General features: G+C 38.1%; 2 protein-coding genes across 5 annotated transcripts in view; one reads left to right on the top strand and one right to left on the bottom strand.

The window, feature by feature from the left end:
• Positions 1–9970, bottom strand: part of LOC111872895 — a 61757-nt gene extending 51787 nt beyond the window's left edge. For all 4 annotated transcript variants that reach the window (XM_033754933.1, XM_023867170.2, XM_023867161.2 and 1 more), the window contains exons 1-4: positions 9796–9970; positions 7813–8187; positions 3654–4952; positions 1971–2162 (exon numbers count right to left, since the gene is read on the bottom strand). In XM_033754933.1, coding sequence (XP_033610824.1) covers positions 1971–2162; positions 3654–4952; positions 7813–8176 — 1855 coding nt within the window. In that variant the 5' untranslated portion in view covers positions 8177–8187; positions 9796–9970. The remainder of the gene's footprint in view (positions 1–1970; positions 2163–3653; positions 4953–7812; positions 8188–9795) is intronic.
• An 85-nt stretch (positions 9971–10055) lies between these two features.
• The window catches only part of LOC111872908 (eukaryotic translation initiation factor 3 subunit L), a 41694-nt gene continuing 36326 nt past the window's right edge, over positions 10056–15423 (top strand). The window contains exon 1 of the mRNA XM_023867189.2: positions 10056–10184. Coding sequence (XP_023722957.1) covers positions 10155–10184 — 30 coding nt within the window. The 5' untranslated portion in view covers positions 10056–10154. The remainder of the gene's footprint in view (positions 10185–15423) is intronic.

Here is a 15423-nt window from a genome sequence, read left to right as displayed (position 1 = left end):
TGATGCTTCAATTCCTCAATTCAGCTCCTGTGCTCCCAAGCTCATATACTGGAAGGCTGGCATCTGGAAACTCAACTGACTTGTTGCCATTTCTTCTTAATTATCTTTGAGTGTCATCTCAAGAAACTCCCTCAATCCTATTCCAGCTGCTGGAGATCCTCATTATTACAAATAATGAAGAATATTTTCAGAACAATGCAGATGTACAGTGTTAATACAATACATAAGCACTATCTCCATAAACCAACCTCTTAGAAACCTTTCAGAAAAGCTCATATTATGCTGGGATCCAAATTTTCAATAATAAGCCATCTCATCCCAAAAGTCTTATGAATGAAAAGCATGATTTAAATTAGCACTAAAACGATGCTTAAACACATGCTCATTGTAGTTGGATAATGAATACTTATTGCCTAAAAACTTACTCGTCCATTCAGAGGTTGTGTAAACAGCATACGTTGAAAGTATTGATGTATATACTTGTATGAGGATGTATTTTTGAATAGCCTCACGTGTAACCACTGTTTTTTCTTGTGTGAAAACTTCAACTGTATTGTACAAATGCTATTGTGTTCATATAACATATTCCACATCTACAGTCATTTTTACTAACTGTGGATCCAGGGAATGCAATGTGATGTACAATAAGGCGATTATTAAAAGTAAAGGTATCCCTGGAACAGGCTGTGCAGGCCCATAGGGCTGAGACATCATGGATCCCACATTTTGTCTAGACAATCAGCTCACAGATGGCGGTATGGTTGTCAGCCTTAAGCACCAGCTGCCCTTTACCCCTTAAGGAAGATTCCTGGTACTCATTTCTGTTAGAAGCTGAGTCGAAACCAGGGCCATAGTGCAGCTGGAAGGATTAGCTCAACTGAAAAAATCCATCTCATCAGGATTCGATCCCACGACCTTCTGGCTTGTAGCACAGTGCCTCAACCAACTATGCCATTACCAATAACCATAAAATGATATGAAAACACCCTCATGAAAATAATCCTTTGAAGACTGAAATGCATATGCATGTATAAATGTACATTAAATACATTTATTCACTAAATGTGACAAAGGCTGTTATGACAAATTAATAAATTTCATTGTGTTAAACCAAAGTAAGAAAATATTGAGATTTTAACTTTATTTATAATTATAAGCTTTTTGAACTTTGTCTAAGTTTTGGACAAAGTCCAAAAACCATTAATTCTGAGTATTATACAACAGTGTCAGAAGCCTTTAGAATAATTTTATTTGTTCGGACAACTGTAAAGATATTTATCATTATTCAGAGTTACCACTTTACTTATAAAACTATCAGACACTGAATACTAACACTGCATTATGATTCAGTTTTTTAAAACACGTTACGGCATTCAAATCTGTAACGTATTTTCCATACCTTTTCCCTTCCATCTATAAGATTATTAAACATTATAAAGCAATTTACAACAATTACAACTTTCAAAACCGATTCTAACAAACTGATACCACACTATTATCAAAAGTCCTCAGGAATCAATAAACAATGCTGGATTTATGAAATAGTAAAGTCACGCCATATTATACAAGATTTGAACAGGAGAACTGGCAGAAATCTAAAAATTCTGTAAAATTTAAGTAAACTGAACACGAAATTAAGCTAAGATTCACATACATCCATTGTTCATTTCTCTGGAAAACGATATGGTGGCCTACTTTCCTTCCATTGCAATGTACGGCCTCACTCTGCTTCTTCACTTCAAATCTTCGATGTGAATTTGAAGTATAATATGTCTAAATACCTGTAAGAGCAACTTAACTAACCTTGACTGATTCTAAAAATGATTCTTCACCATCTGGCAATTCAAAATTACACAATACATGAGACTCGATAGAAAATTCATTGATCTAAAAAATTAATACTTTTATAAAATGTAATTGAGCTAGGTAAAAACAACATGGAAAAAAAGTATCAGTGTTAAGTATGTCACCTGGAATTCTTTTGTAGCTTGGACAAGTCTTCTTTCCCTGGGACTGCTGCAATGAGTACGAATTACTGCCACTGGTGCAACCATCAGATGCAACTGTCATGGTGTCATCACTCATCACAGACATTGTGGACAGCCCTTTCTGTTTCATCTCACTGAGAAGCTCCTTCCAGTATGCTGCAACTGATTCTTTACCTGCAAGTGGCATTAAGTAGTAGTTCAGATTGTAGAAGTTCATAACCCATATAAAGTCTGTTCAGAGAAAACTTCTTGAATCAATGACTATCTATATGTATAAAGCACAATAGATCATCGAAGGTCGCAGCGCGGGGGCCAGTTTTTATGGCCCACCCCTTACATACGTACATACATCTATATGTATAGAATTATTTTTACGAAAAGAACTGCATTGGGATTTCCAAAATACTTTGAATGTGGTATTAAATTGCTACTTAATAACTTGTCTGAGTTTTCAGGTGGGATATCATGTTTTTTCATGACTGTCCAAATGTAGTATACAGATTTTAAATAGCATCAAACAGAATAACTTGATAAGCCACTTTTAGGGTAAAATATTTAATAAAATATTCTGAAGGAACATGTTGTCTCCAGCTTCAGGGTTGAAGAATAAGACAAGCACAAAGCCAGTGTGAACCAGTTCTGATCTGCTTGCTATCTGATACACACTGGTTTCTTGCATCGTTTATTTTTCGACATATTCCTCCAAAACGTCTACTGTCTTTCAACAGACTATATGGCATTATCCCACAAGACAGAACTCTCGTAACACTGCTCTGAGATCCTCAAATCCTACAGTCTGGTAAATGTTTATTAAATATATTGTATTGTCAAAATTCTTTATTTTGCCTTTACCATATTGACTGTTAATACATCAAGCTACTCTCATTAGCAGCTCCTCCCGTCTTTACCCTGTGCTAAATAGAGTATGGTAGCTGCATTATTTCTGGTTCAGTTGTTGAGTTTACAATACTCCCTGGAAGGAATGGGTGTCCAAGTTTAAGTGGGGCATAGGACATTCAGATTCAGTGTAATTTGCCCCTACTGAATTACAGGTTATAGAAATCTCCACATAGGCAAACCAAGATATCATAATGTAATCATTCAGTAGCATAGTTGGTTGAGGCACTATGCTACAAGCTATAAGGTTGCAGGCTTGATTCCTGATGAAGTCAGGCCTTGGGGTAGACTGAGCCTCTAACAGAAATGAGCACTAGGAATCTTCCTGGGGGTAAAGCACCCTTTACTCAAAGCGAACAAGGCTCACAACCTCATCATCAGCTGTCTAGGTGTGGGAGTCTTGACATTTCATAATCCTATGGGCCTCCATGGCTTGTTACAGGGATAGTTTTACCTCTACCTAACAAATACACCAAGGATTATACATCCTGAAGCTATCAGAACATATATAAAGCCATCAACGTGTTTTAAAAATTCAGATAAGCTAGAAACTGTAAATAAACTATCACAGAAATTCCACTCAGAATAATTGAGTTCATGGACACTGTATATCATCCAGTATTCTAAAAACTAAAGAACACAACACTTTGGAAACTGGAAACATATCCAGTTTCTGTAACTCTGTGTTCTCTAGTTTTTAGAATACTGGATGACGGACAAAGTCCAAAACTAAGTAATTCTAAGTAATCCTGTGTTTCAAATACTTACTCTGTTTTGGTGGCTTTGATGAGCTTTGCAGACATTCTTTCCCAGCTGTATTTGAGCTATTTTGTTCAAAGCAATGACAGTCTTGAGGCACTGCAAAGGAAGAGCTGCTACTTTTAACATTCTTACTGGAACCTTCAGCTGGGATGTGTAGAGAGCGCGATGATGAAAGATGTGATAATCGAAAATATGATGTTATTGACATTTGACGGTTCGCGCTTCCAGGAGTGTCTTTCTGACGCATCTTGTAAGGTAATTCCAGTTTGTTTACATTTGAAAAGAATTTAGATTCCAGTTCCCTACTCTTCGTATCTGTTTCACCTGAAAAGTTTGTTACAGTGTGTTTATGTGAAAGTGTGCAGTTTAAATGCATGGTCTTGGCACACTTACAAACGGAAACCATGACATCACCAACTTCTGCATCTGGCAATGCAGAAATTCCTACTGTTTCCCATCCTTCTTCCCCACAGCTAGCATCCACTTTTACTGGGGCCTTCAATTTATCTCCACCATCAACTGAATTCCCTTCTGATGGCTGCAAAACTACAGACATGGTAGCACTTACTTCATGCAAACATCCCGGATCTGACTTTGCTTCGTAAGGTAAGACGCCAGTTCTGACATTTCTGTTTTCATCACACTGCTTATCTAATTTATGAGTTGCATATTCTACAGCACCATCTAACTTTAGTTTGCGATTACATTCACAGCTGTAACTATTAGCACACGTCCGTTCACTTCTTTTGCACTTATAGTCAAGAGCAGGTATTATGGAGGTCTTACTTTCTTCAGATCCACGCATCTCAATTACAGGTTCCAGATTCTCACGATAGAACTCGAGATCTTTGTTACTTCTCTCTTCTAAATTTGGATCTTCAGTCATATGATTCACTGTCTCTATACTTCCATTTTCATTGTAACTCTGATTCACACTGCACTTATGTACCTCAGTTTTGGCATTTTTCTTATCACCTTTCTGTGACAGAGAAGTTACAGTATCATCTCTTCCTGGAGCATATGCTTGTTCATCAATAAACAGTCTCCTTTGGCGAGCTGAGTGATGCCCTCTAGCAACATCACTGGAAGTTCTCTTGAGTTTCTTATTACTGCTCAGAGGAGTAAATGGCTGCAAAAACTGTTCAGTCTCACCTCCAACCCTTTTTACTGTCTCTGGAGTGGTACACCATGGAGGTTCCTGTGGCAGATGACCCTTTGAGGCTCTTATCTGTGCCAAGGCTTTGTGTGCATAATCTCGATAATGTAACAGATTGTAATTGTAACATATTTCTCCCTTAGGGCATTCTGAAACATGTAAAGAATACAAAGTTTAGACCTGTTAAATATAGGACACTTGGAATTCTTACACTGAAAATTGCTCAAATACATGTGTCACAGTGCCTAAGGACATGGTTCGGATTTATTAACCACCTACAGATCTTAACTACAAATAATTATTACACTACTGCTGTATTTACATAACTTATAATCACTCCACACTAATCTTCTCAGTCTATTTCCACTAGTCTTCACTAACTGTTTCCTGATAATGGATTTATAACATAGGAACTATAAAAGTCTCACTAAATCACACACTCGCAATATCACTCTACTCCTGCACACATAATTTCTTCAAATCACACATTAAGTCTTCACAGGCCAACTTTTTGCACTCTTCTGTACTCCTCCAGCTTACTGCCATATTCTGGACACCTACCGCTCAGCTTGCAAATTCTGCTCACTTATATAGACACAGCACACACACTGACATACAGAAAACACATCACATGTGATTTCTAAGCACTGTTGTGTGACATCATTGTGCACGCGCAAGAAGCAAAGACACAAAGAAAACACTGCTTCTGTATTGTTGGCCCTGTGTATGTTGTGAGCTTTGTCTGTCAATGGATTTACATGTTACAATATTTAGAAAATAGAATCACAGGTTTGCATCAATAAGCTGAGATACAAATGACAATAATCTGCACAGTAATCATATGATAGACTTTAACCTGCCATGAACACATTCATTGCCATGTGGGTTTAAGAGAGAACCTATCCTCCTTACCACATCCTTCCTTAAATTTGAAATTATATTTCTCTGACTTCAATAAGCCAAAAGATTTCTGAATTCTCATACTCATTATTCAGACACATAAACAAAACAAACAAACTCTGTGGTTTTAGTCTGCAGGCAAACTATATCGACCGAGTGACCACCGCTTGTCGGCGAAGTTAGTGCCACTTTTGCAGATAGAGAACGTCGCGTGGTCAGTGCATTGAATCCCCATGGCAGTTAATTTCGGTTTTCTAGACCAGACCAACCCTGTATTACCTACAGAGATGTGAGGCCATGTATCTGCTGGAAGTTTATGGACTTTTTGGAGGAACATTAATAATTTCTACCAGACTACACAGCATCATCTCATGAGAATGTGAATATTAAATCACAGTTTTCAAACTTTGCACAATCCAATGGTAAAAAAGTAAGAATTTAATAGATATTAGCCAGAGAGGGGTACAAAATATAGCCAAGAAAGATTTACTAGTAACACAACATGCTGATACTTAACTTTGTTACTGCAGCCATTAAAAATTATAAGTTCTGCAGCCTTCTTTAAAAGTCAGTACCTCAGCCATGACTACAAAATTATGAAATAATATGTGTCTGAAAGACCAATCATCACAGTTCATATGAACATATTTTTATCTAGCCCTCACATAGAATTTCATTCTTTTAAGAAAAATTCAATAGTTTAATGTTTCTTTAAACAGCAAACCACTCTACCACTGACACATTTCAGTTTGAATATGTCAGCATAAATGCATATCTGACATATGCACCTTCACAATATAAAGCCCTGGCCAGGATACATGGTGTGGAAATGAATCACGATCTGAGAAGGTAGTCAACACAAGAACTTACAGTCTAAACACAGATAAAAGTGTGTGGGAACATCCCACATACTAACACATGGTTTCGCCGGTCTAACAGATAGCACTCAACTCCTAGTCAATATCACATTGCTGCCAACGCTCACATTTATACAGCACTCACTGTCCAGCCCACCCTCACATCATAGTGCGCACTAGCCAATCAGCACTCACAATCGCAACTGCAAGTTTAAGCTTCGCCCAGCAAACATGGTATAAAAGGCAGAGCCCAAAGCTTGCAATCACCAGTGATCACATTCAGTTCAGAATGATCAGTCATCAGAGTCATCTGCTGCTCACTGCGCCAAAGACAGCTGCCGCAACTCTCCAGCAACCATGCTCTGCAACCAGGCAGCTAATATAGTTGCCGCAACTCTCCAGCAACCACACTCTGCTACCAGACAGCTAACATAGCTGGCACAACTCTCCAACCCGCACCATAGGCAGCTGTTCCTACCGGCGCACGCAGCACCACATCACTGGCCGGACAAATCAGCTGAACGGCCGAAAAGACTTGGTCTACTACAAAGGAGCAAATTCTGCCAGCACACTCACGGCGGAACAAACTGCCCTTTTCAGGGCCAGCCAACTTTTGAACATTGACATTCCACATAGCTTCGCAGCTATTCTGTACATTCAATTTATACAATTTAATATATACAACCGTTACAGTTTTATGTGGTTGTCTTTTAGAACACTGATAATCCCACAAATGTATTACTTTCATATTTCACAATGATCTGCAATACTTCTGGCTTACTAATAACTGCTGGCTCTATAGCTTTATTTGAATTAAATTTGTACTTCCTTCTCAAGCACAAACTTGCTGTGGATGACAAAACTAAAAAAGAGGTATTTGATCTCCCAAACATAAATTGCAAAACCAGTATTCAAACATACCAGAAAAACTGCTGCATCTTCAACTCCATAATTATGGCTCAGTTTTGAATACTTAGAAAATAACAGTACTATCTTTCATGCCTTCTTCGTAAACATTGCTGCACTCCAACAGTAATGCTTCAGTGAGAGAAGAGAGATATACACCAGTGCACCTATTAATAATCCATACTACTGACTGCTATCGAAGCTTAAACTAGAATTTCTGATATACTCTGTGAACGTCTCTAGTAGCTACAATATGAACATGCCTCATTTCAGAAAAATCGCACATACGAGTATAGTATAGTACCATAATTTCTAATGTATATCAATTGTAATCATATATATTTACCTTCCAGCTCATCAGATGTGACATTACATTGATTTACATGCACACATGGATCAACTTTTATGATGTCAAATGGTGCTTGGCAAATTGGGCAGAACTGTACGCCATCTGCACTTGCCTGAAGATGTGTATCTCTGCTCTTGTATGTGTCTCCTGTGGTTGTCATAGTACCTGCTGTACTACTATGACACAAGTTGTTGCCATTGTTACTTTTAGACTTGCACCCACTTTTCTTCTTACTTTTAATATATGATTGTGACAGGCGACTAATGGATGATACTTGTGATAAAGAAATATCATTTCTTCTTGATCTTGGTGATATTCCAGTCATGGTTAATGGCGTAAATTCATCTAGCAAATCATCCATTTTTATCAAACCTGAAACAAAAACCAGAAAAAAAAAGATACAACATGTGTACCAAAGCATGCAAATAATAATGACTTGTCCTATATCACGTATAATGATCAGCTTATATGAAGTAAATAAATAAATAAATAAATAAATAAAAGAGCACAAACATGTTCAAACTGTACATTTGTGCAACTTCCCTCATAGTGTGACTTCTTATTTTAAGTTCTAAAAATGGCTTATTCTTTATGAATACTACTGGTATAATTTAATGTTACAATTTGTATCTGTCATTTGTATTAAAGAGGGAAAACTGTAGCTTGAAACCTCAAATTGTAGTTACATATCAACAATTATAAAACTGTTAATACAACTTCATAAAAAACGAGGTTCCCCTCAATTTCATTAATATATTCATACTGAGTAGCATTTAATCATCCATCTTTGGAGGAACAACAAACATTATGTATATTAACACACATATCTACAACACACCCAAAAAATGTTATTGATAATGTGTTCCACAATAGTCTAGTATTCAGAATAACAGTTCTGGAAATATGAAGTTAGGAAATGAAGGCACAGATTTAATTGAATTTATGGGAGATGAAAGGAATTAATACCAAGAAAGTCCACAGTGTTTTGGATTTACATATTCATTATTTGACACTAATTTCAAGATCCTGTTACATTGCTCATCATTTAACTGAAATCTGCTGCTGAGGAAGTTCTGATTTTGTTTGTTATTAGTACTGCTAAGTGTTCGAATATTCTTACAGCTACTGTGTTCCTGGACATTTTCCACTGTACTGTTCCATTTAAAACACTTTCCTGTTTTTATTTAAAGCAACGTTTAGGAGACTGCACTCTGTCTCCATCTTCTAGCAGAACCTACTCAGTTGGGTGGCATGTGCATTTGAGAATTCACCAAATTCACCAATATTATCTGAAAGGCCGCGCCATAGCTTAAGCGGTTAGTCGCTGGCTTCCCACCGCTGCGGTCTAGTCAAGTGGGATTTGTAATGGACAAAGTGGCACCGGGGCAGGTTTTCCCCAAGTACTTCGGTTTCCCCTGCCAATCCTCATTCCATCAAATTCTCCATAAGCACTATCACCAGTACAGGTACAATAGGACATATGGAAGCCGACGTGCCGAGGGGACCTAATATGGATTCCACATCACACTATATGAAATCTTAACTATTGTAATCTACTGTAATCTATTGTAAACAATTGTAAGTATTGTAACTTTATTCTCTTATTGTAATCAGCCAATGTACAGTAACTGACTTGTCCTATATCATGTAACAGTGATCTATAGAGATAGTGCTAGTGCCTATCTCACGACACCTGGTTTGTATATCCTAACCCGTGTTGGTGACAGTGTCTGGGGATGGGGACCAGCTCTGTAGATTAGGTCCAGCTGAGTAGGTTCCACCTGCAGACAATGACAGAATCCAGTTTCCGGAACGCTGTGCTTTAAATGTAAACTGGCTGACGGACGTCCAGAAACACAACAGTTGTATTAATATACCATCGTCACAAACTTTTAAATCTTATTCAAATATTCTGTTTGTGGCAAAGTTCGCGAAGTAAACTATCTGAATTTAAATTTCTTAGTTTTTGATAGCACTTACCAACGAACTACTTCCAGCAACCGGACACATGACTCATAATGTTTAACTGATAAAACCATGATTTACACAAGAATACAAACTTACGCATATGCACAATCAATCAAACTTCAGACACTTCAGACGTCGTAAGTCACAGAACAAAACCTAACCTAACTATGAATATCGCAAGACTGCTTTAACCACGGATCATGATGTACTTGGTAGCTCGGAGTACTAAGTATGCATGGACATGTGAATGGTGGTAAATCTGTGAAGAGGAGAAGTGATCCGTGATATAAACAGCTGTCTGTAGTTTTGTGCGCAAAGTAGAGTTTGAATTTCACGTGTATTTAGGAAGTTTAGGAAGGTCTTTTGCTATCATGTCGTACGCTAATGACGATTATGTAGAGGTTTGTACACAAGTGTAATATAAATATGTAGCAAGTATTTGAAACTTAAATATTCATTCACAGACCATGGAAATCTGGAGGTTTCAAACGTACGGCAGACACATGAAAGGCTCATTGAGATAATAGTTTAGTGCCATTTGGTATGATTTGTATCTTGTGGCAGGATTCTTGTATGTATTGTGATTCAGGCTCATGGTTCAGGCGCCTAATGATTGGAATCTGCACAAAGCCTGATGGTGTAGAACTAGACCAGGATTGCAAACTGACATATGGACTAGTTGCACAAGGTTTCATTTTCTTGCCCTATAATGATTACATAACTGTGTGGGAACTGCCCACATTCAAGCAAGTGCGACAACGCAAGCTTCATTGCTTAGCAACGAGTAAACAGCGGTTGCTAGGCAAAGCCCACAACAGTACGGACAGTGACTGGTTTTCTATATGTCCGACTCTAGGTTACATAGGAAGATACAGTTACAGTTACAGTTCTAGATTCTACAGTTCTACAGTTCTGGTTCCGTGAGTTCACTGTTGTTATTGTTGTTAATCAGTCCTTCAAGCTCAAGTTTGTCCGTGATTACTGTGCAACTGTAATAAATACTATAGGACAGTTCAACTAGTGGTTGTCTCTTCATATGATATCCCACATTGGTGACCCCGACGTGATGTACATTTTCCTGATTGCTTCAACAGCTGAGCAACCATCTCTGCGGGGGGTGATGTGGGAACTGCCCACATTCAAGCAAGTTACAATACTTACAATTGTTTACAATAGATTACAGTAGTTAAAATTTCGTATAATGTGAGGTGGAATCCATATTAGGTCCCCTCGGCACATCAGCTTCCATATGTCCTGTTGTACCTGTACTGGTGATAATGCTTATGGAGAATTTGATGGAATGAGGATTGGCAGGGGAAACTGAAGTACTTGGGGAAAACCTGCCTCGGTGCCACTTTGTCCATCACAAATCCCACTTATCTAGACCGCAGCGGTGGGAAGCCAGCGACTAACTGCTTGCGCGGCCTTTGAGATATGGTGAATTTGGTGATAGCATTGGTATAACATTTCACTGTAGACTGTACACTGCAACATCTCATTACATCTGTTCTCCCTTCCTGGTTCAGCTTCTTGGCATCTGCAGGCTCTCCAGAGTATCCCATTCAGGTACATCTCCGACTGTGTTATCTTGGTTGCTGGAAGAAAGAGGAAAACTGCACAGTAGGGATTCCCAAACCCAATTATTCATGAATTATGTGATTATAATTGATTAGTGTTTGTCTCACACGAGAGAGACTCATCCACTTTATAAAAATAATGATCGAGTAGGTAAGTTTTCAAAGCATTTTTGAACTTGTACAGTACCGGTATTTCTTTAATATGTCGTGGCAGATGGTTTAGCAGTCAAAGTCCTACATTGTTAAAGTTGTTCTTGCATAGACTTGTATTACATGGGACGATGTGCAAGTCGTCTTTTTTCCTTGTGTTGTATGAGTGTAATCCTGACTTGGTTGTGAAATCATTCGAATTGGATTTTATGTATATTAGAGTTTCGTAAATGTACAAAGATGGTAGAGGTAATATATATAATGATTTGAAAATTTGTTTACAACTAGTCGTTTTTGGGACCTGGGTCATAGCTCTTATAGCTCTCTTCTGTAATTTAAAGATCAATTTTGCATTTACCGAGTTGCCCCAAAATATCAGTCCGTATGATAACAAAGATTGGAAATGAGCGTAATATAACGTGCGGACAGTCTCTAGTCCAGTCACTCTTCTAACCACCTTAGGCCAAAAGATACTTTACATAAGTTGTTTGCTAGCTTTTGCGTATGCATAGTCCATCTAAGATGCTTATCTCCCAGGAATTTTGAGTGATCTGTGTAGTTGATAACAGTGTCATAAATCTTTATTGGAGGGCATTCAAGTTGTAGTTTTTGAGAATGATGAAAGGCTATTGCTATTGTTTTCTCTTTATTAATAGTTAATCGATTCCTCTCAAACCACTCTTTGATTTTGTTTATTGTTTCATTCGTTTTCCTTTGAATTTCATTAGCACTATTTCCTGCTATAAAAATGCTAGTATCATCGGCAAAGAACGTAGGTTTCCCATTCTATGCTGGCCTCCAGGTCGTTTATGTATGACAGAAACAACACTGGTCCCAGAATGGAACCTTGTGGGACGCCATAGCTGATGGGTCTCTTTCGGGATAGGTAATTAATGTTTTTAGTTTTTTGCATCTGTATGTAATTTCTACCACTTGTTCTCTGTTTTCTAAGTATGTTTGGAACCACCTTAGTGTAACCCCTCGTATGCCCATTCTTTCCATTTTACTTAGCAATATCATGATCTACTACGTCAAACACTTTTGATAAATCCAAAAATATCCCTATACTCATTTCCTTTTCATCTTGTGCTTTGTAAAACCTTTTTGTAAATTCTATGATTGCTGTATGTGTTGATTTTCCTTTGCAGAATCCATGTTGTTTATTGTTGATTATGCTGTACTTATTTATGAATGATAAAAGTCTATTGTGCATAATTTTTTTGATTATTTTAGAAAAACCCGAAATTAATGACACTGGCCTGTAGTTCCCAACATCTGCAGTACAACCTTTCTTATACAAGGGTTTCACTTTTGCTATTTTTAGTTGGTCAGGGAAATAACCAGATGAAAATGACAGATTTCTAATGTATGTTAGAGCATTACTAGTTGAGGATGACATTTTTTAATAATGAACTCTGGAATATCGTCAATGCCCGTTGATTTTTTGTTACCCAGTGTTTTAATTATGTCTGCCACCTCCCTTTTAGTGGTTGGTGTTAAGAACATGCTATTGCTGTTTTATTTTATTGTGGTGATCCTGTCTTCATTGTTTTGTGCTGTCGGATTGTTACTCCGGATGTGCTGGGCAATGTTTGTATAGTATTCATTAAAAAACATGGGCTATAACTTTTGGATCCTGTATGGTTGTTCCATTCACTCCTAATTCAATGTTCTTTGGAACTTTTTGCTGACTGCGTAATTCTTCTTTGATTAAATCCCACATGTCTTTTGATTTGTTCCTGGATGTTTGTATTTGCATGTTGTTGCTTAATTTTTTAGCCTCACCAATAATTTTGTTGTGTATTTTTTGTACTGGTTATATAGAATTTTTTTAGTTCTTCAGATATGTTTCCTTCTTTAATTAAGTTATGAAGAATCCTAAGTCCGTTTCCTGATACCCTTATGTCTAATGTAATCCATTTTTTTTGCTGCTTAATTTTTACCCATTTTTTAGGCATAGCTATTTTGTGATAGTACTGAAGGATGCCTAAAAATTCATTGTATGCATGATTTGCCTCATTTTGTTTAAGAACAGGCTCCCAGGTCTCTTTTCCTAGTAAATAGTTTAGATATTGTACATTTTCCTCACTATAAGATCTAGCTAATCTGAACTCTTCAGTTATTCTACCTTGCCCTTTTTGTTCTTATAACGCATTTGTACTTGTAGTACTTGGGCATTATGGTCAGAGAGCTCTGTTTCCACCACTTGAAAGTTGTATTCCCATNTCAAATCATTACATATATTACCTCTACCATCTTTGTACATATACAAAACTCTAATATACATAAAATCCAATTCGAATGAATTCACAACCAACTCAGGATTACACTCATACAACACAAGGAAAAAAGATGACTTGCACATCGTCCCGTGTAATACAAGTCTATGCAAGAACAACTTTAACAATGTAGGACTTCGACTGCTAAATCATCTGCCACGATATTGTAACGGCCGGATGATAGTCGCTGCGAGAAGTAGCCAAAACAGGAGATGCTGCAAGAACAGCCTCCAAAGAAAATTAACAGGGATGCACCGTTAGGCTATTCGGGACAAACAGCCTTAAGGAGGGAGCAGTGTGACATGTTGCGCAACGGAGAACCCCTCCCTACCCAGCAGTAACATGGCAGCTCAGGCCACAGTGACGTGGCGGATGAGTCAGCGCTCCCCTCCCCCCCTCCGCACGGTAACGTAACGTGCATCGCGCGGTGACGGAAGACGGCGTCAGGTAACAGCGTTGCTACGTAACAGGCACACACAGCCACTATATAAGAGAGCTGCGCTGCCTGCGAGCAGCGTTGTAATGTGGCTATCGCCGAGTTCAGTAGTAGTCGAGCCAGTGTGTTATCAAGGGTTCTCAAGGCAGCAGCCTGTGAGTTGAGTTGGAATATAGCAGCCGTCGCAGAAAGAAGAACCGGACATGTGTGTAACTGTGTAATTGGGAGTGTGTGAGACAGAGAGACTTGTATAGCTCCCGTACTGTGAATTCGTGTAGCCTACTGAAGATAGTGAACTGATTTGCGAATAGGGTTATAAATCGTGAAACCCCGCAACAGTGTTAACAGATTATTGTGATTAGGGTTATAAAGTGTGAAACCCCGCAACTGTGTGATAAGTAATTGTAGCCGTTACTTGTAGGTTGTTGAATAAACCAATTAACAATCTCTACGTCGTCTTCAGTAACGAAACACGATACAATATATTAAAGAAATACCGGTACTACATAAGTTCAAAAGCGCTTTGAAAACTTACCTACTCGATCATTGTTTTTATAAAGTGGATGAGTTTCTCTCATGTGAGACAAACACTAATCAATTATAACCACATAATTCATGAATGATCGGTTTTGGGAATCCCAACTGCGCAGTTTTCCTCTTTCTTCCAGCAACAAAGATAACAAAGTCAGAGATATACCTGAATAGGCTATTTTGGAGAGATTGCAGATGCCAAGAAGCTGCACCAGGAAGGGAGAACAGATGTAATGAGATGTTGCAGTGTACAGTCTACAGTGAAACGTTATACCAGTGGTATCACCAAATTCACCAGTATTATCTCAAAGGCCGCATCATAGCTTAAGNGCGCAAGCAGTTAGTCGCTGGCTTCCCACCGCTGCGGTCTAGTCAAGTGGGATTTGTGATGGACAAAGTGGCACCAAGGCAGGTTTTCCCCAAGTACTTCGGTTTCCCCTGCCAAACCTCATTCCATCAAATTCTCCATAAGCAATATTATACTTAAGCATCCTGTTACACTCACACAATATATATGAGACAAACTCCGTCTTAAGTGCAACAATTTAATTGTAGTTCTTTCTTCTTCCCTTCCTCCACACTACATGTTTCGGCTCTAAATGGCCATCATCAGGTGTGTATTCTTACGTAGCTGCTACACTGCCCGTAGTTTAAAATTTAAAATCAC

The sequence above is a fragment of the Cryptotermes secundus genome, unplaced genomic scaffold (genome assembly GCF_002891405.2).
Source record: "Cryptotermes secundus unplaced genomic scaffold, Csec_1.0 scaffold1079, whole genome shotgun sequence".
Taxonomy (NCBI): Eukaryota; Metazoa; Arthropoda; class Insecta; order Blattodea; family Kalotermitidae; genus Cryptotermes; species Cryptotermes secundus.
Note: the sequence above shows the minus strand (reverse complement) of the source record. Positions and strands in the feature narration are given on the sequence as shown.